The sequence below is a fragment of the Juglans microcarpa x Juglans regia genome, chromosome 5D, assembly GCF_004785595.1.
Source record: "Juglans microcarpa x Juglans regia isolate MS1-56 chromosome 5D, Jm3101_v1.0, whole genome shotgun sequence".
In the NCBI taxonomy this organism is placed as follows: Eukaryota; Viridiplantae; Streptophyta; class Magnoliopsida; order Fagales; family Juglandaceae; genus Juglans; species Juglans microcarpa x Juglans regia.
The window spans coordinates 26,088,616-26,115,629 of record NC_054602.1 but is presented as its reverse complement, the minus strand read 5'-3'; the positions used below and the strand labels follow the sequence as shown (position 1 = coordinate 26,115,629).

At 33.6% G+C, this 27,014-nt stretch overlaps 1 protein-coding gene across 1 annotated transcript; it reads right to left on the bottom strand.

Annotated features, from left to right (window-relative positions):
- Positions 1 to 321: 321 nt before the first annotated feature.
- Positions 322 to 2,768, bottom strand: LOC121266573 (transcription factor RAX2-like). The gene is made up of 3 exons (XM_041170443.1): positions 2,436 to 2,768; positions 2,118 to 2,247; positions 322 to 1,706 (listed from the first exon to the last, which is right to left on the bottom strand). Exons 1-3 carry the CDS (start codon positions 2,569 to 2,571, stop codon positions 968 to 970), a joined length of 1,005 nt encoding a protein of 334 aa, XP_041026377.1. The 5' UTR covers positions 2,572 to 2,768; the 3' UTR covers positions 322 to 967.
- Positions 2,769 to 27,014: the final 24,246 nt, after the last annotated feature.

Sequence of the window (27,014 nt, the reverse complement as noted above, 5' to 3'; positions counted from 1 at the left end):
CATCAAACCATCAAAATTAAACATTAATCAGGCGTTTCTTCTCTATGAGTATTAATATTATCTTTCATCTTGAATTTTATTATTTTCAATCGCACTAATTAATATGCTATATCTAAAATAGATTTATTATGCATCAGCCACTATTTATTTTCGCAACCCAAACTTATATATAGCTTTTCTATAGGATGTGGGGTTATTTTTCATAAGATATATTGTTTTTCATAGATTGTGAGGTGTGGAGTAGTGAATAATGACTAATAAGAAGAATTTTTCTATCTAAAATATGATACACTAATATTGTGATTAGAAATGATCATAAAATTCAAAATAAGGAATATTATGGATTTCTCTTTCTTCATCTCCAGCGTTTCCATAACAAAGTTAATCATGTTACATGTTAATTCTTATATTATAAAGATCCACATGAAATCGATGAAACCAACAAGTTGACTATATTTCTTTCTACAGTTGTGATGTGTTTATAAATAAATCAGGATTAAGATCAAGTCTCTCTCTCAATAAACTTTTCCAAGGCAATACCGACAAAAATTGGCCAGAATCGAGTTAAGATATAAAATCATAATTAAAAGAGTGCTCAATAAAATATGTAAGAGTTCAAAAAGAAGAAAGAAAAAAGAAAAGAAAAACCAGTAATGGTGCATGCTTGGCTTTAAAGTTACATTCTTGAAAGATGATGGCTGCTTGCCTAGTTTTCGTGAAATTTATGCCTGAACCGCTGCAGTTAACCGTCCTAGCTACGACATACAGCAACATTCCCCAAAAAGAAATGCAGAAAAGGAAACTTTTATCATGTACTCTCACGGAAGTACTGTTTCCCCTCAAGAACGTGACCCCATTCCCACAAAACTGAATGTGAATCTGAATTTTTTATCCTTTTGCTGAGTCGAATCTTCAACCCTTCCCCTCCCTTCCATTCAAATCTTTCTGATTTTACCCACAGTCAGCATCAATAATACAACAACGTTTCCTCCGTCTTGTGTTCGTCAAACAAAAAGTTGCTGCCACCATCGGTGCTAATCAGCTGCTTAATTTCGTCAAAGCCACAGTCTAATTGTTGTTCATAGAATTTTTTGTGATTTGGCTTTTCAATCCAACCGTTAAGATGATGATCACCACCACTGGAAACCGTGAACCTCTGATTTCCTTCGACCCCATTGTAAAAGCAATTCTGAGGAGCCATCTGTACTTCATAAGTTTCAACTACACCACCACCACCAGTGCCAGCGCCATATTCATACTCTCTTCTTTCATTGCTATGGCTGATCAGGATGTTGGAACTTCCATCAGAAGAGCTACAACTAGCTTCACCCCCAAACATGAGCAGATTATCTTTTACATAGCAATTTTGTAGCTGTCCCACCAAGTTTTCTCGGGCTTGAAGAATTGTAGCTGCATTAGCAGCAGAATAATTGCTTCTGAAAAGACTTGGAATCGGCTCTAAGCCTGTGAAAGAAGTGGTAGGGTTGTAGTAACTAATGTTGCTGCCTTGGTATGATGAAGTAGATGTTGTTGTTGATGACGATGATGATGAAGTTTGAAGGGCATTTGAGAGGGTGAGTACTGGGTGAGTTTTTCGCTGAGATGGAGGAAATATACCAATGAATTTCTTCTTAAGCTTGGTGTTCCAGTAGTTCTTAATATCATTGTCAGTTCTGCCTGGCAACTGAGCTGCTATTATTGACCACCTGCAATTTAGTCAGTTTTTTGAATTTCCCATAAGGATTGTATAACTGTGCTTGTTTCTGAAACTCTCGAGTACTCGTGTCATTGGAGTTTTAAACTCGGCATGCATGCAGAACAATCCCCTACCCCCAAAAAACAAAGACCGATGCAGAAAAAAACATTCAACTTTTCAGAGCATATTTTTTGAACAAGTGATTTTCTCCCAAGTTCCCAAAAAGACAAAAAAGAACAAGAAATTATCATCATGCTTTGCTCTGTTTCTCCTTTTATGAAACACTGAATCCAGGGTAGCAATAAAAGGAAAAGGTAATCATAGCCTGATTAAACATTGTCAAGAGATTCCAAAAGTATGTATAAGAAATAGGAAATTCTGAAAGTGAAAAAGAGAAGAAACTGGAAAGATATATGATTACCTGCTTCCAATGGTAGCGAAGAGGGTACATATGATCCTATCTTCATCATCAGAGAATTCACCGTGTTTAATGTTGGGTCTGAGATAGTTAAGCCATCTTAATCTGCAGCTTTTCCCACATCTCTTAAGACCTGATGGAAGACCAAACCATTCATTATGACCAAAAATAAAGGAAAGAAGGTAATCTGAATAAACCATGTAAGTTCAAATCATAGAAACAAAAGAACTTCATTTCTCTTAAAATTATTTTCCCAGAATCCCAGCTTCCTGTTAAGCCCAAAAACAAAAGGAACTAAATAAAAGAAACAAATAAACAAACCAGCTTTCTGAGGAAGAGCTATCCAATTCCCTCCAGTCCCATGTTTCTCTATATACTCTTTTAGCGTTGCATCTTCTTCAGGTGACCATGGCCCTCTTTTCACGTTTGCCTTGTCACAACAAGGAGCCCTTCCCATCTCTCTCTCTCTCTCTCTCTCTCTCTCTCTCTCTCTCTCTCTCTCTCTGTGTGTTTATAATTTCTCCTTGTTCTGTCAGATACCTCTGCTAGCTTTTAACTGGTGCTTTCAAAATGATAAACGTTTCCAAGGGAGGTGCTTTTTTTCTACACAAGACTTGGGGGTGATGGACACTAGAGATATATTAATTGAGACATAACAGAAGTCAAAGGACAACGTCTCGAATTTCAATCATCACGTTCAGAAAAACCATCTTTACTAGCTGAAAGAAGTTTCCATCCATCGCATATGGACAAATCAGCAACAGGGAGCTTACCTGGTCTCTGCCTTCTCCCACCCGAAGAATCCAAAGTCTGCTTAAAATAAATATACCCAATTTGCTATTGAAAACAATGGGCTATTACCATATCTCCCAACCAATTTTTCAAGTCATAGGTTAAGTCCTGTCATATTGAAAGCAGTTTTATGAATCAGTATATATATTCCAAATGTATATGATCAGTATATTGGATGATCATATATTGGATGGTATATATATATATGTTCGGAAGCATACGGTGGTGGATATATTCTATTATAGTTATCTTCTTGACAGTGGTTGAGTCGCTCCCTCAAAGATTTCAGACCACTATTTTTGTTTGATCATTATAATAAGATTAATTAGTAGCTGTCGACTTGCCCAATATGTTGGAATAATTTAATTCGTTAATTAAAAAAAATGCTCCATTTAACTTACTTAGCGTACATTTTATCATTATACAATGAATACAACTTTAATTTAAAAGAAGAGCATCAACGTTAACACTTTGAATCTTAGAATTTTTGTACGTTAAGCACCTTGGGGATAAAGAGATCGACCAAGCTAGCTCAAGGGGGAAAACAACACTTGCTTACAGATTTACAACTTAGTCGACGTTGCTTGAGAGAAAACGAGCTTCCCGTGGCTAGCTTGTGCTGAACTTGCCACTGTACGAAATAGTAGCCAATTATCTTCATGTGTTTAGTCCTAGCATTTAGGGGGGAGCGGCGAGTTTGTTGGAGGGGACATTATTGAAACATAGCACAGTTAGCACTAGAAAGTGTTGCGGCAAGACGCCAAGTACTTCCCGAAAGAAGAGTTTAAAGTAACATAACTTCAGCAGTGACATTAATTGGGAGTAACACGTACGGTATATATATATATATATATATATATATACACACACACTCCAAGCTGCTTGATGGGCAAGATTATGACCAAAATAATTAAACGCAGTAGCCACTTTGCTGACCGGAACTAGCTAGCTAGCTAGCCAGCCAAATTAGTAACCCATGCATATATATATATATATATATATATATTTCACAATACATGACTTGAAGTATCTCAAAATTTTCTTAATAACAGTCCATGCATGCAGTGTGTATTTGTACGTAGGGTTAATGTGGTAGATTTTGATGACAGAAATAGAATATCAACATGCATGCATATATGTAAGTTACAAGTAATATTGCAAGGCTCCCACAATATATGGCCCTATAATTAAAGAGAAGGATGATCATAAAAATGAATTGCCATTGATCAAAAGAAATTAAAGGTGCAGTAGTCATGAGGAAGACAGATCAGGCGAATTGTCTAGCTGACCAGCATCTGTTATGTTGGTGTACAAATGAAGGAAATGCTTAATTGTTTCTCTACACAAAGAAAGTAGGTCCCTCTTTTAATAGTAGTAGTAAGTAAAGTCTTAGGATGCCATAACGAGCGTACTGTACACCATCAGTGAAAGTCTAGGGTTTGAAATATGAGGCCGTGACCAAGTTGCCTTGGATGTAGACAAGTGATCACTATCAGATATATATTATATATCATAATACACGTGTCATGTTAAACTAGTATTTATTTCGTACATAGTATAAATACCTTTCTTTTCTATTTTACTTTTAAAATAAAGACGTTAATTGAATAAGTCAGTTTACATTTTGGGATGTTTTCCTTTTAGACCTTCTAGACTCTTCCTCTTCTAGGATTTTGACCATTTCTCTCCCTGTAGGGTTTCATCGTTACATGGTATCAGAAATTTTCTCTTATGGCGCTGAGTCACAAATTGGTCTTTGGGGATTGTACGAGTCCCTTTTTCCTCCATCCTAGTGATAGTCCTAGTATTCTTCTTGTTACTCAGCCACTAGTTGGTGACAACTATCATACCTGGTGTCGTTCCATGGTCATGGCTTTATAGTAAAAAAATAAACTCGGTTTCATCAATGACTCCATCCTCAAACCCTCGGATTCGACTAATCCACTTCTCTCCCCGTGGCTTCCGCTACAATAATATGGTGATATCTTGACTTTTAAACTCTGTTTCCCCTTATATCTCTACTAGTATTTTGTACATAACTACTGCGCATGAGATTTGGTTGAATCTTAACGAACATTTTTGTCAAAAAAACGATCGTCGCACTTTCCAGTCACAGAAATCTATTTCTATTCTATCTCAAGGGCATCTTTCTGTGAGTACTTATTTTACTCGCCTAAAATCTCATTGAGATGAGTTAGCAAATTACAAACCTATTCCTGCTTGTTCTTGTGGAGCAGTACATACATTGACCTATTATGTTCAACAAGAACATGTTTTATAATTTTCAATGGGATTGAATGAATCTTTTGCCTCTACTCGTGCTCAGATTTTGCTTATGGAGCATCTGCCTTCTCTTAGTAAAGTGTTTTCACTTATTCTACAAGAAGAACAATAACGAGAAATTTCTGTTGTTCCTCTTCAAAATATTGATTCACATGTTTTTGTATCTAAGATTGATGTTGCTAGATCTGTTAAATCATTCTCCAAGAAGGAAGGACTTGTGTGTAAACATTGTGGAATCACTGGTCATGTAATTGAAAAATGTTATAAGCTACATGGACTTCCACCTGGCTACAAGCCAAAGCCTAAGCAACAGTCTGTTGTCAATCAGGTTGCTCTTAATGACAACCATTACTCGGTTGTTTCTCCTTTCTCTCTGACTGAGGCTCAGTATCAACAATTGTTGTCCCTACTTCATCCTCCAAATAATTTTGTTGAGTCGTCTCATGTTGTAAATGCAGTAACTTCGAATTCCTTTTTTGGTATATTCTGTCACAATGTTAATCATTCTATTTTTTCTTCCACAATATCTAATTGCTTCGATTCAAACTATTGGATCCTTGACACGGGAGCCACAGATCATATGGTTCATTTCATTGATTGTTTTACTTCTATTACCAATACTGTAAATTCCTCTATTAAGCTTCCCAATGGTCAATCTGTGTCTGTCACACACATTAGTTGTATTAGAGTCTCTGAACATCTTATTTTAAATGATGTTCTTTGTGTTCCTTCCTTCACATTCAAATTAATCTCTATTAGTAAACTTACTCAGTCACTCACTTGTTGTTTCTTATTTTCTTCTACCTTTGTTTTATTCAAGACCTAACTCATTTGAGTTGATTAGAGTTGGTAGACAGCAAGAAGTCCTTTATATGCTGCAGCAACAGGCTCTTTTTTTTCTAAACCTACTTTTTTACCTGTCTCATATAATGCCTGCTCTCTTAATAGAAAGCCTATATATACTTGTTCTGCATCATCCAAGTACTCATTGTTTGAACTTTGGCATAATAAACTTGGTCATCCTTCTAATTCAAGAATGTTATTTGTGAATAAATTTGTTCCCAATCTGCATGTTCCAAATGCTCCATGAATGATCTGTCCATTAGCTAAACAAAAAAAAAAAAAAAAAAAAAAAAAATTGCCCTTCCCTCGTACTGCTCATCTATCTTATGCTCCATTTAATCTTGTACATTGTGATGTTTGGGGACCATATTCTATCCCTACTATTGAAGGTTACAGATTTTTTTTACTATTGTTGATGATTCATCTTGTACCACATGGGTCTATCTTCTCAAACATAAGTCTGAAGTGCCACTAATCATAAATTTTTTTTTTTTTTAAAATGATCAAGACTCAATTTAGTCTTAAGATAAAGACATTTCACACTGATCATGGTACATAATTTTCTCTCTCTCCATTTTTTAATTCAAAAGGTATCTTGCAACAACATAGTTGTGTTGAAACTCCACAACAAGATTTTGTTGTGGAGAGAAAGTATTAGCACATACTTAATGTTGTCCTAGCCTTAATGTTTCAATCTCACTTACCTATTCATTTTTAGGGTGATGCAATTTTAACAGTCACCTACATTATTAATAGGTTACCTACTCCAAGCTTAAATCATAAATCTCCTTTTGAAATTCTGTTTAAATCTTCCCCTTCATATGATCATTTAAGGACATTTGGTTGTTTATATTTTGCTTCAACTCTACAAAGATCCAGAACCAAATTTGATCCTGAAGCTCGTGCTTGTGTATTTCTTGGTTATCATTTTGGAATCAAAGAATATAAACCTCTTGATCTCAACACAAATCAATGTTATGTTTCTAGACATGTTTTTTTTCATGAACATGTTTTTCCCTTCATTTCCAAAAATTTTTCTTCTTTCCCTTCTACAAGTTTTCCTTTTCCTTGTACATCTTTAACATTAGATTCTTTTCCTGTGCCTTTAACAATGAATCATTCTAATAAGTCTTCTAATGATCCACCATCATTAGAGCATTCAATCTCTCCTCCTCTTTCTCATACAGATCCTCAACCCACTACCTCTCCAATATATAATTCCTCACACTCCTTGAATATCCACCAGAATCAAGAGTCCCTAGTTACTTACAGAATTTTCATTATAATTCTTCTTCATCTACTCACTCTTCATCTGATCCTCTACCAGGTTCTTCTTCTTCCTCTCCATTGACACATACCAAATATGATATTTCATATTTTCTTTCTTATGCTCGTCTTTCTTCTGCTCATAAATCTTTTGCCTTGTCCATTATTGCTGATACTGAACCTGAGTTCTATTATCAAGTAGTTAAGCATTCTCATTGGAGAGATGCCATGACTGTTGAGATTACAACCCTAGAAAATAATAATTCATGGATTGTTACTTCTCTACCTCCTGACAAAAAGCCCATAGGTTGCAAATGGGCTTACAAAATTAAGTATCGTGCTGATGGTTCCATAGAACGTTACAAGACAAGGTTGGTTGCTAAGGGTTATACCCAAAAATAAGGTAAGGACTATTATGAGACCTTGTTTCCAGTAGCTAAGATGACTACTGTTAGAACATTACTAGTTGTAGCTGTTGTAACGCCCCATTTACGGAGGTCCGGAAAGTTATCTCTTGTAACCTAAATCCAACTTCCATAACATATTTAAATACTCCAACATTCTCAAAAAGTACAAATCCATTTATTCAAACCAAAAGTAAATGTTCCTCTACCAGGACACCAAATAAATACCTTAATGAGATAATTTAAAAACTCCATAAATATTTAGAACTCCAAATATCAAATAACATAAAATCATAAACCTACTAAATAAGACTCTCCAATAAACTTATACCGTCAGGCACTTATTCCACTACGATCATCATACCTTGCTAAAACTTCCTACTCTTGTTTTCCAGCTGAACCATCAAAATTATCTAAAAAATATTTGGAGATAAGGGGTGAGTTATCAACAACTCAGTGAGTAGAGAACATATACTAGTATGTAAACATGAGCATTTTCAGTATTCAAAATGCAAAACAAAATGTTTACCTTCAGAATGCAGAAACAAAAAAATTTACTTTCAGAATACAAATATCAAAATATGTTACAAAAATATCAGAGTGAAACTTTCAGAAGAAAAATATTCTTATTCAAAAATCTGTTGGCATATCAAAATCTGAGATCTCATCTTCATTAATCAGAGCATCACATCGAGACAGATACTATGTTTAACCCTCGTTGTAAGGTTATAAACCACCATTATAACATATGGAATGGCCGTATCCACTATTATAACCCTTGGTTGGGTCATATACCATGTTTAACCCCCGTTTTAGGGTTATAAACCACAATCATAACCTGTAGAAGGGTCGTATCCACTATTATAACTCGTGGCTGGGTCGTATCCACTATTATCACCCGTGGTTGGGCTGTATCCAGTATTATCACCCGGAGTTGGGCCGTATCCACTATTATCACCAGTGGTTAGGTCGTATATCACGTTTAACCCCCGTGGTAGGATTATAAACCACAATTATAACTCGTGCAAGGGTCGTATCCACTATTATAACCTATGATTGTGCCTTATCAAAACATAACATAATCATCAAAATTAAACTTTAATCAGAATACAGAATCAGAATCTCATGCCAAAGTTTTAAGATGCCACATATATAAAACAACTAAACATTGAACAGCTTCAGATAATTTCACATTTTTGAAATAAACAGAATCAAAACATTTTCATTTATTCATAGTAAAACTTTTAGATCACATGCATCAGAACATCTTTATTTCATCAAGACAAAACTTTCAAACAGAAAGACTCATATTCGCTCTTTTTCAGATCAGAAACAAAATGCATAAAAACTAGCTCATGTCTACACCAGTCATGACAAAAATATTCTTCTCTTTCTTACGGATCTTATGAGTAATATAGAGCAAATAACTGAAGTTATTTTCACATTTCTTTTCAAAAACAAATATATCATGCACATTTTTAGAAATCAACCTCATTTTATTTTCTTTTTATGCAAAGTCTAGCATAAGAATTTCGCTTACCTGAATTTCTTAGCTTATCAGAATTTCTCCATAGCAGTATTGAACAAAATCAATCGTCACCGAGAAGCGAATGTGTGACAGCGTAGGGAGCTAGCTAAGGTCGACGACGGTGAGGGCCGCACCTAGGCAGCGTGAGGCAACAATAGTGTGAGGTGGACCTCGGGTGACAGAAGTCTTCACTGGAAGTTTCTGTGGGGCCGCAATGTGAAGGAGCTCTCAGTGGGGAGTGGTTGTAGTGGCTTAAAGTAGGAGGAAACACATCCTATGTTTGAGGAGTGAGGAGTAAAGGTTTCGCTGGATGGCTAATGGTGGCTTCACTGGTGGGTTCATGGCTGGGTCACGGTGGTGGCGTATGGCAGCGTTGTGGAGGAGAATGTAGTAGCTTGACCCCCTTGGGAAGCTGTAATTTCCGTGTGATGGTTGAGTAAAATCATGAAGGTGCAGGCTAGTTGCGTCATGAACGATTGGGCTTTGGCTTCGGTGCTGGTCGCTAAACGTGAAGAGCGAGGTGGTTCTCGTAGCTGGCTGTTAGGATCGTAGATAAGGGGAACGGTAGTGCATGTTGGCTTTTGGTCAAGCGTGGGTGATGCACGTCGATGCTGAGGGCTAAGGTTTTGTGTTGGCTGGGCATTTTCTCTAGGTAGAAGAAAAAAAATACCTATGTTTCTATATATAGATCAAGTTGTTGAAAAACCCTGGAGGAACTAAAGGAAGAGAAGAATAAATGCAATGCGAATACATATCTACTATGCACACTCTTGCCATGAAAGTCGTGGGAATAGAAATGTGCATGCCATGGATGTGAAGAATAACCCTATGGGAGAAAATAAAAAGAAAAGAAAACGTGCATGGGATGGGGCTGGAAATGGCTTCTCACGAATTTGGGCTTGGTCTCACATTCTAACTAGCCTTGGTTACACAATCTGTCGGGCCAAAAACTTAAAATAAATCCCACTTGATCCAAAAAAAAATTAACAAAGAATAATCTAAATATCAAGCCCAATAAAAATTCCATAATCCATCAATAAAAAAATTCTAAGTCCGTAACCTATTCCCAAAAAAAATTTACTCGCTAAAATCCCAGTGAGTTTTCATCCATATAAAAAAATTCAAATATGAGTTTTGCGTTGGGCTCGGGTGTTACAGTTGCTGTCAAGGGTTTTCATCTTACTCAACTTGATGTTAATAATGTTTTCTTACATGAGGATTTATCTGAAAAATTGTATATGAAACTGTCTCCTGGTTTTAATGTTAAAGGGGAGTCTAGAGTTTGTAAACTCAATAAATCTCTCTATGGTCTGAAACAAGTTTCCAGACAGTGTTTTCTAACTTCTCAACTTCGATTATTGACTTGGGCTTTGTGCAACCCAAAGCTGATTATTCTCGTTTCACCAAGACTACGGGTTCCTCTTTCATTGCACTTATAGTTTATGTTGATGATATTCTAATAGCTAGTAATGATGTGAGTTCTGTGGAGCACTTGAAGTCCCTTTCAGCCTAAATATTCTTTAGAAATTTTTCAAAATACTGGTTTTCTTGCTTCTAAACCAATTTCTTTTCCAATGGAGCAAAATATCAAATTAGGTAAAGAAGAAGGAGTTTTACTCCCTAATCCTACTGTCTATCGTAGATTAGTTGGTAGACTTCTTTACCTTACATTGACACGACCATATTTGTCCTATTTTCTGCATCGCCTCAGTCAGTACATGGCTCAGCCCAGGTAGCCTCATCTCACAGCAGCTTATAGAATTTTACAATTATTAAGAGTACTCCTGGTCATGGTCTCTTCTTTCCAGCTGCTAACTCCTTGTCCCTTAAAGCTTTTACTGATTTAGATTGGGCTTCTTGCCCTGACATCCATCGTTCTTTAAGTAGTTATTGTGTTTTTCTTGGAGATTCTATGGTTTTTTGGAAGACCAAGAAATAGTCCACTGTTTTTCGTTCTTCATTAGAAGTTGGATATTGTTTGATGGCATCCACTACTTCTGAAATTGTTTGGTTTTTTACATTGCTTTCTAACTTTGGTATATCACATCCTAATAGTGCTCAATTATTCTGTGATAGTCAGGCTGCTTTACACATTACTACCAATCCAGCATTCCATGAAAGAACAAAGCACATTGAACTGGACTGCCACTTTATCCGTGATAAAATTCAAGCTAGTGTGATCAAGAATTTTCATTTGACTTTTCATCATCAACTTGCTAATGTGCTGACCAAATCTCTTGGTCATCAATAGTTTCAAAATTTAATTACCAAGATGAGAGTACACTCCATCTACTCTCCATCTTGAAGGGGGTATCACATAGATATTTTATATCATAATACACGTGTCATGTAAAACTAGTGTTTATTTTTTACATAGTATAAATACCTTACTTTTCTATTTTACTTGTAAGGAACGAACGTTAATTAAATAACTTAGTTTACATTTTGAGGATTTTTCCTTTTCAGACCTACTAGACTTTTCCTCCACTGGGGTTTCGACCTTTTCTCTCTCTCCAGGGTTTCAGGTCGATAGTACTTGATCACCTATAAGTAGTACTGGTACTAGGACACTTGATCACCTATAAGGAGTACTGGTACTAGGACTAGTAGATCAGGCCACAAGTGGATATAGATCATGATCAGTAATGTACGTGAATGGGTATGATCATTATCAATTGTAGAGCACAAGGAAAATCTACTAATTAATCGGAGAAGGATAGATTTAAATTTTACATTCCAATTTCGAATAATGTTTAAATAAGTTAAATAATTAATATAACAATTCTAAACAAAACTAAATTTAATTATGTCGATTGGATCCTTCTGCGGGAAGTGAAGTGGCGTTTGATTAACTTGTGATCAAAATGGAAGGGCCATGGATTCTTCTATATATAAAATTTTCTGCAATGGTAAGAGCAAGACTTGTGTATATATCCTAAGTGTTAATTAATTACTAATTCAATTCCCAAAAAAAAAAACACAGAATTTAGAGCTGTAACCAAGCTTTTGTTTATATATTGATCAATGTGCGGAGAAAGGGATAACACACATGTACAACCAACATTGACGCGCAAACAAAAAAAGAAGAAGAGGAAGACTCTACTGCTTTGAAAAGTAATGTTTCAAATGGGGATAGTAAGGCGGAGGTTGCAATTGGTAACCTATTAATTTAGTGACCATTAGAAAAGCATAACCTATTAATTAATTAATCTATTAAGAATATATATCACATGTGATCTTAAAGTTCGACCCCAAAGATGGTGCATGTGATTGTAAATTATACCCTCTAGAGTCAACATATCCACTCTAGTGGTGATAAAAGTAGAAATAAAAAATAAAAAATGAAGACTCCAATCCAGCAAGGGGTTAAAAGTTGAACGTCTCAATGCATGATTATTATAAGCACATCGACAATGGATTTGACCCTTCAATATTAATAAAGATGGGAGAATCGCTCTTTTGATAGCGTGTAATTGGGAGCTAGCTAGCCATTTTTCTTGGGAAAAAGGCAGGAATGCAAGCATTTTTCATGAACATGGTCATGGATAAAACAATTATCCACCACTGAATTTCATGAAAAATTCACTCATTTCTCACGAGCTAAGGGTAGGTCTAGTACTATTTATCATGAAATTTTGTATGTTTTCTCTGCCATTAATGTCGTGGAGAAAGATACTTTTTTGTCGTGAATTAAAATTTTGGTAGAAAAAGAGACTTACTTCACCAGTTATATGCCACCAAGCTGTCACGAATCAATTTGGTGAGAAAAACCTTTGTCACAAAGTATATATTTTTCCTGATCATAGTTCCTCTTGGCAAAAAGTAGTGTATGTTATATAGTGTAGCTAGCAGATTTGCGTGATCATACGGGCCATGCATTGAGTTGGATGATTTATCTATTTATTAATCATGAGGGTGATTAGATAATGCAGACGGTATGGCTATCAAAGGGAAAGAGGAATTTAGGCAACAAGCTACAGGGCTTAGAAAGAAAAGAAAATCATGTGAGGGGCAAAATAACCCAAACCAAGAGATTTTACACACGCTTACAAACTCATTTCTGAATGCTTGTAATATACACATGCCAATTCATGTTTGGAAAATCTTTGTATAATGTGCCATAAATACAACTTCTTAATATTTATGTGCACGTGTCAGTTGTATTTCACATGTATCTAAGTTAGAGTTCATTTGTAATCACTTCTGTAATTCTTATAATCCGAGATTATCAATACAACTCTTTACTTTTTCCATCTCCACTTTCCTCTCATTCAACCCTAATCTTGATTCTTGATTTCTATTATGGTATCAGAAGTAAATTGAAAGAAGATCCATGGCTGTCAACTTCCTCTTTGCCTCTTCCTGCAAAGGATGCCTCTAGTCCATATTTCTTACATCATGGCGATACTCTAGGTGCACATCTTGTTTCTGAACCTCTTTCTGATGAAAATTACCACACATGGAATCGATCAATCACTATGGCTTTAATTGCCAAGAATAAAATTTGTTTTGTCGAAGTTACTCTATTGAAACCTCTTGAGAATGATCCTTTATTCAACTCTTGGATTCGATGTAACACAATGTTTCTTTCTTGGATCTTGAATTCTTTAACCAAAGAAATCGCTACTAGTGTTATTTTCATTGAATTTGATGCCGATGTATGGAAAGATCTTCGAGAGCAATTTTGTCATAGCAATGGCCCTCTTATTTTTCAACTTCGCAAGGTCATTTCCAATTTGAACCAAGAACAATTATCTATTAGTGCGTATTTTACTCATTTGACAGCCTTATGGGAAGAAATGCAGAATTATCACCCCTTACCGATAGGTTCTTGTGATACTATGAAAACTGTGGTGGAGTTTCACCATCAAGAACATGTTTTACAATTTTTGATGTGCCTTAATGATTCTTATGCTAACATTCGAGGTCAAATCATATTATCTGATCCTCTCCCTCCCATCAACAAATTGTTTTCACTTGTGCTCTAAGAATAAAAACAACGCCAGTCAGTCTATTCCTAGTAATTTTGCTTTTGAATCCGTGGCCATGGTCACCCAATCCCAACCAACCAAATTCCAAAATAAGTTCACTAGAAAACAAAACACTTTACGCAAAAATAAATCTTATTGCAACCACTGTGGGATTTAGGGTCACACAATCGATAAATGTTATCGAATTCATGGGTTCCTGCCTGGATTCAAATTCATCAAGACCAAGCAAGTATCTGGACATCACTCAACCAATCAAGTTTGCATTGATGGTTTTACAACCAGTTCTGGCCCAATCATGCCTTTTTCTCAGGAGCAGTGGCAACGGCTCATTTCAATGCTTCAATCTCAATCTTCTTTTCATAATTCATCCCTTATTCCACAAAATCAACCATCTGCTAATCATGTAGGTATTGTTTCATCACCTGACAATACTTAAAGTTCCAATGTTCCTTCATTTTCAAGTACAGATTGTTTACCCCTTTCATATTCATTTGTATGTTCTGTTAATCGAGATCTTCATATAGAATCCCTCATTAATTCTTGGATTTTTGACATGGGTGCAACTGATCATATGATCAGCTCCCTTCATTTGTTCACATTTGATCCTTCCTCAATTAATATTTCAGTTCAATTACCAAATGGTAATTTTGCTCCAGTCACTCATATTGGTAATGTTCAAATTTATACGTCTTTAATACTTAAAGATGTTCTCTCTGTTCTCTTTCTTCATTGTAACCTCATTTCAGTTACCAAATTAGTATCTCAACTCCCTTGTTATCTCATATTTCTTCACAATTTCTTTTCTTATAGGACCTCTCTAGCTGAAAGATGATTGGCGTGGATATGGATAAGGAAACTCGAGGTCTCTATCACTTACTGCAAATTTCACAAAAGATTGTTGATGATTCTTCAATTTCTTTTTCATATTATAATTCCAGTTCTACGTTAATAATGCCTTTGGAATATGGCATCGCAGATTAGGACATGTGTCTCCTTCTCGAATGCAATTTTTTTCTTCAAGAATCTCCTATGAAATTTCCTACTTCAGTTTCAAATAATTCTTCTTGTAAGAATTTTCCTCTTTCAAAATAGAAACGATTTCCTTTTTCTATTACTACTTCAACTTCTTCTTTTATATTTGATTTGGTGCATTGTGATATTTGGAGACCTTACTCTGTCATTTCACATTATGGTTTCCATTATTTTCTCACTCTAGTATATGATTTTAGTCGATGTAAATGGGTTTATCTCATGAAGTGTAAATTAGAAACTATAAATTATATTCAATCATTCTTCAAATTTGTTCAAACTCAATATCAATGCACCATCAAGGCCATTACATCTGATAATGGACCTGAGTTTGACATGAAATGATTCTTTAACTCTCATGGTGTTTTACATCAAAAGAGTTGTCCTTATTCTCCTCAACAAAATGTTGTTGTAGAAAGAAAATATCAGCATAGTCTTAACATTGCTCGAGCTCTTAGGTTTCAATCATCATTGCCCTTAAAATTCTGGAGTGACAATATTCTAACTGCAGTCCATCTCATTAATGTTCTTCCTACACCCCTTTTACCAAATCACAAATCTCCCTATGAAGTTCTATTCTTTGTTAAACTATCTTACAATTACTTGAAAACTTTTGGTTGCCTTTGTTATACTTCTGTTCTAACACATAAAACAAAATTTGATCCTCAAGCTCAGCCCTGTATATTCCTTCATTATCCCACTAGTGTGAAAGGTTACAAAGCTTATAGCCTTCACTACCATACTGTTCATATTTCTAGAGATGTCATTTTCGATGAAAATACCTTTCCTTTCCAATCTAATAACTCAAATTCCACATTCATTTCTATCCCTTCCAAACCTTCAATACCTAATCTTGTTATCCCTGCTCCTATTTCAATTCCACCACTTTCTTCAAGTTCTTCTGCAGCTTCTCATACACATGAAGATGATTATACATTCCATCCAAATAATTCCTAAAATCCTTCAATTCCTCTGCATAATCTTTGAAGGTCATCAAGGTCTCCTAAACAACCTCAATACTTGCAAAATTATCATTGTAACTTGGCCTCATTTCGGCATTCACTCTGCCAGTCTTCCATGGATGATGGTACTGTTTCTACATTCAACAGTATAAAATATCCTCTCTCTCTTCTTGTATCTCTTATTCTAAACTCTCTCCATCACATTTAGCATTCACTTTAGCTACTTCCTCTCACTTTGAACCTAAAATTTTTTCCCAAGCCATTAAAGTTCCTCATTCGAAAGAAGCAATGCAAGCTAAGATTTATGCTCTTGAAGTAAAGAATACTTGGACCTTAACTGAACTTCCTCTTAAAAAACATCTCGTTGGATGTAAATGGGTTTATAAGTGCAAACTTAGGTCAGATAGATCTTTGGAGCAATACAAGGCTAGATTAGTAGCTAAGGGCTATACTCAACAAGAGGGGATTGATTATTTTGATACTTTTTTACCTGTAGCAAAACTCACTACTGTTAGATATTTGCTTGCCCTAGCTGCCTCTCAGAATTGGTGTTTACAGTAGCTTGATGTTAATAATCTATTTCTTTATAGAGATTTACATGAAAAAGCGTATATGATGTAGCCTCCAGGCTTTGCACAGTCCGATGATACACGAGTTTGTAAATTCAATAAGTCCTTGTATGGCTAAAAACAAGCCTCTAGACAGTAGTTTTCTAAATTTTCCACTACCTTACTTGCTTATGGCTTTATATAATCAAAGTCATATTATTTGCTCCTCACCAAGGTCATGGGGTTTTCTTTCATTGCTCTCTTTGTATATGTGAATGATATTGTAAAGGAAAACACTATTTCACATAAAGAAACTACCAAAATTCTTTACCTAAATTTTTTTTTACTTAATGATTAAGTAAGTATTTTTAAATGAATATGTGATTTTTTATTTACTTTTAAAAAATATTTAAACAGTTTAAAAAAATAGTGAAAGAAAAGATAAAAAAAAAAAAAAAAAAATTGTAGTGTTCGGTAGAAATCTTATGTGTACGTAGCAACGTCCTATTGTAAATTGCTAGCAATGATCCTTAGATTGCTCTCTAGGTAAATTACAACAAGTTCAAGATTACAAAATTGCCAGTTAAAAAATAAGAAAAATATCATTAAAATTCAGAATTTCAAATAGGCCGTTCCGGAAGAGAGAATTACGTAACTGCCGTTAATTCATAAAATTACAAAAGTATCATGGCCGGCCGGCACATTCCAGACTGTAATATGAATTTTTTATCGCAATGGAAAGAACAGATTGGAATGGTCGGAACAGTCCCGAATGGGCACATTTTTAGATCAGCTAAAAGAAATTAGTGGGTAAAGTGTACCAAAACAAAAAATTCCAATCACGTTTGAACAAAGTTTATGGCTGATTTGGATCGACCTGGGTATCATAGCTGAGGAGTATTGGATAATGATATGGCTGATTTGTGGTTGTGAAAAAAGATCTCGATTACCTGATCTTTGGATTACTAAACTTGCTAAGGGAAGTTCTAGAAAAAAGGGAAGAAGATCCCAAAGAACATAGAAGTTGATAGATATGGTCAATGCATGCGTACCAATGGTGACACAAGCAATGATGCAAGTCGTTCTTATGAATGGAGTGTGACGGTGGCCAGCGAGATAAGATAAAAGAGTTCCGGTACACTGACAATCTATCTACAATTTGTCTACTATCTCTTTATAAAATATAATTTTTTTCAAATTTTAGATACATGACGTGGCATAGGAGCGCTAATGCGTGGGATATGGAGAAGTTTGACTTGACAAGTCCATGCCAACGAATGGAAAAAGAAATGATAAGTTAGAGTGTGTAAATATTTTATAATTATTTTAAAAAAAATAAATAAATATAAAATTTATATTAAAAAAATAAAATTTTAAATAATAAATTTATTTTTTTTTGAAATGACTGTATGATATTTACATACTCTATAATTATATACAGAATTATTCGGTTGGAAAAAGGTTTAAAATATGACGAAAGGGTTAGGTCCATGAAACGATGAGATTAGAGAGAGTGAGAGAGGAGCTAATCTCTCGGCCTCCCTAAATAAGGGCCGGATTTTATAATTTTAATTAACCGGAGAAGGGAAAAAAAAAAAAAAAGTCCGTAACACTCTAGAAAATATTTGACGCATTATTTTTAAAGAGTTTCAAAATTAAATACGTCAATCTTATAAAGTCATCAATAGTTATATCATATAATAATTATTCATTTGCAGCTTGCAAGTGGGCACCTTTTTAATAATTATGCTAACGCAGCTTGTCACGTATGCCTGCCTCATTAATTGGCTACTGGTCTTCCTTGACCACGACACTTAAAAAAACCATGTGATAATGTACTTTATGTTATCTGTATTTGGACGCAATGCATTGCATAATAATAGTCATTTAAAATAAAAAATAGAAATCGGTAGTCACTTTTCCCGTCCCGTACAAACAAAAATTTGTCGGAAAACGGTCCTTGTGATCCAAACAGGAAATTTCAAGTATTCAGTGGGGGTGACGTCAAGAAGTTAATTTGTCGATGATGTTTTAAGACAGTAAGTTATCCATTTTGGATCTCAAAACTATTTCAATCCATTTCAATTAATTATTATAATAGATTCAATTTCTGTTTCGTAGATTCAATTTTCTTCTTCCATAATAGATTCTTGTGGCGAATTTTTAAACCCGTTTCTTCAGTTAATTAGGTTCATCTTTTCTACTTGAATTTTTGTCTTGTTGGTTTATTTTTTAATTTCTAAAATAGAAATATGCTACCAAGCACATAAAAAAAAAATTCTATAAAAAATTTCAATTTATTTATGTAACAAAAATCAATTGAAATACGTAACATTTAATTAAAAATAATAAAATTTAGTATAAAAGATAATATATTCAAAACATAGAATGTCTACCTTGATTTGGTGAAATAGAAAAGTTAGTTAAAATTTACATAATTGATGTAAAAAATACCTTACATTGAATTGGTCAAATCTAAAATAAGATAAACTTCTATTACAATAGTTAGCTAAATACAATTGATTCACTAAATATTAAAATACTAATTTCTCACTCCAAGCAAACATTAAAATATTAGTTTCTCACTCTAAGCAAAAATATAATTTGGTTTGTAATTAAGAAATTTAGAAAAAATTTAGATGAGTTTAATCAAATATTTTTTTTATTAGTATTAAATGACTTTTGAAAATATGATTTTTTTAATATTAATTTAATTATAATATAATTATTAATAATATTAAATTAGTAGAATTATAAAATATGATACAAATAAATTAAATAAAAAATTATTAATTTAATAATATTTTATTATTATATAGAGATTAAATGACTAATTTAATGTTGAGATTAAATTTAAATAGAATATATAAATATAAAAAAATGTATTATTAACTAAATTTCAAAGATCCATTTGACCAAGCTGAGGATGCATTTACCCCTTCATAGTTGTTCGAAACGTATCATTTATTTTGTAAACCAAGTTGTCAATTCAGGCTTGACTAGCGACTTTGAAACGTTCACAGAACCGCCCATTGAGACTATTACCACCGTCCAAGACATTTTTTATCCACTTCCTTGCTCATATATTACTTAGGTCTCATCTAGATACTCAATTAATCTCATTTCATTTTATCTTAATATTTAAATATTATTAAAATATAAGTACTTTATAAATTTATCTTTCATATTTTTTTTCATCTTATTATTACAACTTTTCTAAACTTCTATATAAAATATAAATAATAATTCAACTTTTTCAAATTTCAAAATAAAAATAATTTTAAAAATATATATTCTAACAATATTTTAACTTCATTGTATTTTTATTAAACTTTTTTATCTCATTTTCCAAAAGCTAATAAAAATCACAATTAAAATTATTTTACTATTATTCAAAAATCAACTTAGTATTATTTATAAATTTTTAATCTCATCTAACTATCCAAACACGGCCTAATTAAGCATACTATAGAGACAATAAGCAAAAACCATCGCCATGATTCAAGCATTCGGCCGTTACAAAACCAAGATGATGCTCCTGCCATTAGGCCATGTTTCTTATAAAACATTTTTCAATTTCAATTTTTTCATCTAATCATTAACTAATTATTATAAATTCTTCAAACTTCCAAAAAAAATATAAAAAACAATACTACTTTTTTAAATTTCTAAACAAAAATAATATTCAAACAATTTTTTAACTTTATAATATGTTTTTTATTCAATTTTTTTATCTCATTTCGCAAAACTCAATAAAACATCTTAATTTAAATAATTTCACTACTACTCATAAATAATTTCATTACTATTAACAGAATTCTCATATCATCTCATTATCCAAACAAGTCATTTACATTTGTTAACACTTAGCAGCCTTGACTTAGCAATCAATCTGTGGGGAAAAGGATAGTAACAGCCCGAGTAGTTGAGGTTCTCAAAACAATTGCATAATTGTAAACAAAAGTATTTGAAAGTAGGGGTGTTCATTCGGGTTCCAACCCGGGAACCCGAGTATACCCAGACGGGGACCCGGGTTTCAAACGCGGGTCGGAACCCGGACCGGGTCACACCCGAGCCGGTTGAACCCGGGTTTTTTAAAACCCGGATTCCGGGTTCCAGGTTGAACTCGCGCTTTGTTTTTTTTTTTTCAAAGAAGTCTGTTTTTCATAATTTTTTTTTTATAAAAGTCTGTATTTAAAAGAATAATTTTATTTTAATAAAAACCTATACCATACTAAGGATTTTTCAAGAATAATCCATGTTGAAAATCATAATTGTTTTTTTTTTTTAATAAAAGCCTATATTATGTGAAATTTTTTTCTAACAGGTAATGTTAAAAAGTATAATACAAACATTGGGCAGAATAATAAAATATATAAAAATAAAAAACTAAAACGCATGCAATCTACTACATATTACATTATTACAAAATATAAAATTACAAGATGAGTTACAAATCAATAACATAGTCTTCCATGTGATTTAATCACACCAAATAAAACTTCAAGCCTATTCGATGTAGCCACCCAACTGAAGACAACCGCAACATTAGATTCCTAGTATATTCTCTGCAGCCACCCAAACTGAAGAGTAAGAATGTATTTCAACAAAGAAAAGCACAAACCATGGAAAGGAACACCTAACACAAGCTATTGACAATAGACACAATATATACAATGACCAAGTATTGACATGGAAATCAGTAAAAATAAATAGCTTGTAACCCCACAACATCCCACAAACTTCATCTCAATCCACTCTGAAAAGACTCCCAGAGAGAAAAACAAAGCAAAAGGGTTAAGCAATATGAAATCTTCTGCCTTCATGTGTTTACTTTTGAGCAAAAACAAAAAATGCACAAACAATATTACTGTGTTTATGTAAAATTACTCATAATATTTCACAATATTACTGTGTGTATGTAAGAAATTAGGGATGATGTATAATTAATCCTTCCAGAAATTAGGGCTAGCAATCAACTAATTAATGACTCATGGAGGGATAGAACCAAACAGACCCCTGTTTGTAGCAAATCAGTCGGGCTAGACATGCATGCATACCTCAAAAATCACCTGCTCAATGCATGGTGACATTTAATTAGCAACAGCACTGGAAGAAAGAACTGAATAAGTTTTTAAGGATGTTTGCAATTAATTAAACAAAAATGTGTAATTAAGTTTGGAGCTAATTAATGTAATTTTCTAAACAAACATAAAGTGCTTTTGTAAAGGCTTACCATCAGAATCTGAAGCAGAACAGATTATTTGAAAACAAGGACAGATCAAAATGAAGGAATGTTTAATCAGAAACCTATATCTTAACAACCCATTAATAATGATACATGAAAATCTTATGAACATTCAAATATTAATATTTAAAAGAATTAACAAATGTTTCTAAGTAATGAATGATTGATATGAATGCATCCTCAGGGCCAATAACAGGATATATATATATATATATATATATATATATATATATATATTTATAAAGCACTTCACTTTTTCAATGTCACTAGTGACTTGAGAAATTCCATGACCTGCATTTCCAGAAACATCATCATCAAAAACCTTGAAAGCAACAACATAGAAACCCAAAATGTTCATCACTATAAAAATATAATCATCAGTACTGAGTTCCATTGAATTACAAGCATAAAGTGTGCAACTTTGGCCAACTGCAACATGTATGTTCAACTATTACCGACAATCCAAGCACACAAATGGATTCTCATTTTTCTAAGACATATAACCCCTTCACCAGAAACATAACTGATTTTTTTAAAAAAACATCTAGAAAAATCAAAGATACAACATCCTAAAACCCAATTCTTCCAAATACTAACAAATCTCTCTGCATCAAAACAAAATCATTTGTTTGTGGGTCTAGAGCTTAACGAAACTAGAGTGCCGATTCTTATAAAAAAAGCACAGATCGGTTTTGAAAACATCTAAGTACCTCAAAGATTTTTTTTTCCAAAAAGAAAAAAAAAAAGAGCAGCAGCTTACCCACGATTCACGCCCAAAGTCTTCCTGGCTCAAGCCTTCTGATATAGTGTTAGAAACTCTAGCGAGAGAAAATGCCTCAGAAACTCGAAGGCTATGGCTTTGGAGGGAGAGAGAGAGAGAGAGAGAGAGAGAGAGAGAGAGAGAGAGAGAGAGAGAGAAACTAGATGATACGGCTAGAGAGAGAGTTATGGTTTCGGTTTGGACTTTGGGCGAGAGAGAGAGAGATCGAGATCGAGAGCTAGGGTTTCATCAGGAGGTTTCGGTTTGGACTCTAGGTTTCGATTGGAGAACGAGAAGATAGAGAGAATGAGGGTTTCGGCTGGAGCAGGGGCAGTGTTTAGACGAGAGAGAGGGAGAGAGTGAAAAAGGAATAGAAAGTGGCGGCTGGGGCTTGAGATGAATAAAATGGAATCCGGGTACCGGGTTTAAAATCCGGTATCCGGATTTCAAACTTTTGGCAATCCGGGTTCCGGCCCGTATTTGATCCAGGCCGGAACCCGGAACTGGAATCCGGTTTTCCGGGTTCTAGACTGGGCCGAGAAAAAATCCAGCCCGGATGAACAATCTTATTTGAAAGTTTATTTTATTTGACGTACCCATTGACCATGGAGTTGAATGCTAGTGTATACTCTCTTCAAATAAAATGGAGCTGTTTTAACTATATATATCTTTTGTGTTCAATGCACAATCAGTATGTGAACCTTTTGTAAATTATGAGTGAAATCTAGTGATTGTTTTTGTATTTAACCCTCGTTTTATAGTAAACGAACATGGCTACTCAACAGTTAGCTCAAGCTCAATTTGGTTAGAATCTAATTCGTCTTGATTCGATCGACTAGTAAATAAGTCGTTCATGTATATAAAATTAGACTTAATTATTAATTATATAATCAGATTCATATAAAATTCGTTCAACTTGATTAATATTTATGAACAAGCTCGTGTAAAGTTTTATTTAACCATTTCAATGCTGTGGGAGTAACAACCATGGTCGTTGAAGTTCTCTAAACAAATGTATGGTTAGAAAATAAAAATGGTTTCGAACCCATATTTTTATGAAATCAACACTTGTTCAAAAAGCTTAACCTAATAGGAAGAGACAGATTTAATTATTTATATTATATTCATAACGCTCCATCTTACATGTGGGTCAGACTTTCTCTCTTTGAGTAAGTCCAACATGAAATATTTAATTAAATAGGGTAGAGTCTAGTGTAGAGTTAAGATTTGAACTCAGGATCTGTACTCTGATACTGTGTAAAATCATCACATGTCCCAAAAGTTTAAACTGATAAAAAGAGATAAATTTAATTATTTGTATTATATTCTTAACAGTTATGTATTATATTCCATGAACATGTAATTCGATATGATCTTCATCCAATCAGTTACACAACTCTGTCACTAAGTTCTCTTCTTGTTTTCAGTATCTTTTAGCGATTGTTTCCTTCAAAACAAATTCTGTTTACATCTGCATTTCATATCTGCAATAATTTTCCATACTTTAAGCAATCAAATTTCTCATATAATTTAGACGGACGATTCAATCTTCTAGATATGTATACAACATGCATATATCAAGCACACATGTATGAGCCTTTTTTTTTTCCTCGTTTATTTGATTTTGAAAGTATGGTCTTTAATTGGTAGATGGATTTCTCGCAAACTTGGAAAATCTGCAGAACTTCACTACAAACACAAATGACTAAAATGAAAAAATAATGCCCGCGAAAAACGAATTAATTACTCAAATTTTGATGAAAAGTTTGCCTTCATTGCGAGAATACATAATTTAGAAAGTTATTAGGTATTTTTATGGATTATTCTATTTTCTATGCATAGAACATGTATTAAAAAAATTAATCTGAATATTATTAAAAATATAATACAAATAATTAAATTTACATCTTCTTATTAACTTATGATTTTAGGATAAGTGATGATTTCATATGATAACAGAACAGAGGTTTTGAGCTTGAACTCGACTCTATATTTTATCACATTTAATTAAATATCCACGCGTTTGGTCTTCTTATTGAAGAAAAGTCTATCCCATACGTGAGGAGAGTATTAAGAATACAATACAAATAATTAAATCTATCAATTCCCATTACCTTAAATTTTTGTAGCAAACGATGATTTCACAAATAAATTAACGAACATGCTTTACAGATCATGTGTCCAAATGATAGATTAGCATTAAAGTATTATGAAGTTCCTTATATATGCACGAGAAAGAGCAATCGTCTCGTAAATTAACCAGAGGTTTGAAAGTGAAAAATCCTCAGTCAAGTCGGCAAAGTTAGGTATAAATCAAGCTCTTTATCATTTTTCTTCCATTGCCCGGATTTTTAACATTTTTGTGAAAAGAAATTGAGAACAAGACCAGACGGAAACTTCTCTGTATTTATTTTTCCAAGTCAAGTTTTGAAACAAGGTAGGCGGGACCTTGTGAAAAAAGACTTGCGGCACCATTATCATTAATGGCATTTGTTTGTCTCTGTGCGATATTTCTGTTGCTTCCAAACCAATTTCTAATAAAAAATAAATGCCAAATAATGCGATAGAGACTTGCTGAATAGATTGATCTGAGGAAAGGTCCCTAACTTCCAACATTATTGATAATGTGAAAGGGCCTACATTTTGAGGAAAAAGTAACAAATGTTTTAAGATAGGGCCATTTGACTTGGTCCCGTTTAGATTTAGAGATGAGTTGAAATGATTTATGAATAGTAATGAGATTTGTGAGTTAAAATTTGTAAATAGTAGTGAGATAAGTTGAGATGATCTCAATTCACCACTCAATCCAAACCGGCCCGCTAAAAACATTTTAGCTGACCACTATTGGTAAGAAGTTTTAACATGAATGCACTGGGAAAATGTGAAATAGAATATTGCGTATTTTCGATCATATTATAAGATATGGACCACATTAAATCTGTTAATTTAATAGAAATATCTTACACTGTAGACTTTTACATCCTATAATTAGATGGCCAATTAAATGATCATAAACACTTCAATAACGCTAGCTAATGACAAATTGATCAAGTAGCCTTGACTGGCGGCCTGAACTAATATAAGAGAAAAATAATAATGGCACTGATCTTTTGGGTTCGAAGAAATTATTATTCACTTGGCAGGACAAAAGCTTATCTTTGAATAATGCCTCTAGCATGCATTGCTTGTAGATCATTTATGTCTCGACCAAACGCTACCTAAAACTTTGTAAAAGGACAAGCGTCTTCACTTCCATTGACTGCTCATTGTGAAAAAACTGAATTGAACTCGTTTGTTTTAGCAGAAGAGATGAGATGAGATGAATTAAAATTAAAGTTAAAAATTGAATAAAATATTATTAAAATATATTTTTTTAATATTATTTTTATTTTAAAATTTGAAAAAGTTGAATTGTTTATTTTATTTTGTGTGGGAATTTAAAAAAGTTGTAATGATTAGATGAGATGAAATGAGATAAGATGAGTTAAAAAGAATTGTGAAAACAAACGAGATTAGACGAAGAATCTATTACGTTACTTGTGCACTTGTGCATCAATCATACGAGGGATTGTGAGTTAAAGTTGAGATGAGTTGTGAATAATAATGAGATGAGTTGTGAATAGTAATGAGATTTGTGAGTTAAAGTTAATAAATAGTAATGAATAGTGGTAAAATGAATTGAGATGAGTTGAAATGAGTTGAGATGGATTACAAATACAAACCTCTTCTAAATGATATATAGTTTGATAGGTTTGTTGGGCTACCTAATTTTGGTTACAAAACCCAAGTACAACAAGACACGTTTCGTATGGTCAAAGTTGTTCGAATATAGGTACGAAGTACAACGTTGATGGCCCATATGTTCTGATCATCTGTCATATGCTATTATATATATATATATATATGTTACTATCATATTCTGTTATTACTTTTCGTGGGGCTTATGATGCATGAAACCAGTGAGTTTCGAGGCTAAAATTCACCATCTCCTCAGAGAGAAGGAGAAAAACTATCCTTTTAGAAACATTTAAGGAAACGAACAATGATGCCTAGATCTATATCCGAGGCAAAAAACATAAACGTGAAGAAACCTTTTGCATACTTCAAAAAACCAAAAACAAAAACAAGAAGATTTTCGTCGATAATACAGCATGCAGACCAGATTTGATGCTACAAACATAGTTAACAAATGGGAACAAATATACACTATTGATGAGGAAAAGATAGCTGGCGAGCAATGACAGTC

Coding starts and splice junctions, on each gene's coding strand:
- LOC121266573 (XM_041170443.1), bottom strand. CDS start 2,571: ATGGGAAGGGCTCCTTGTTGTGACAAGGCAAACGTGAAAAGAGGGCCA. Junction 2,248..2,435: donor AGCTCTTCCTCAGAAAGCTG/GTTTGTTTATTT, acceptor GTCTTCCATCAG/GTCTTAAGAGATGTGGGAAA. Junction 1,707..2,117: donor TTCGCTACCATTGGAAGCAG/GTAATCATATAT, acceptor ACTAAATTGCAG/GTGGTCAATAATAGCAGCTC.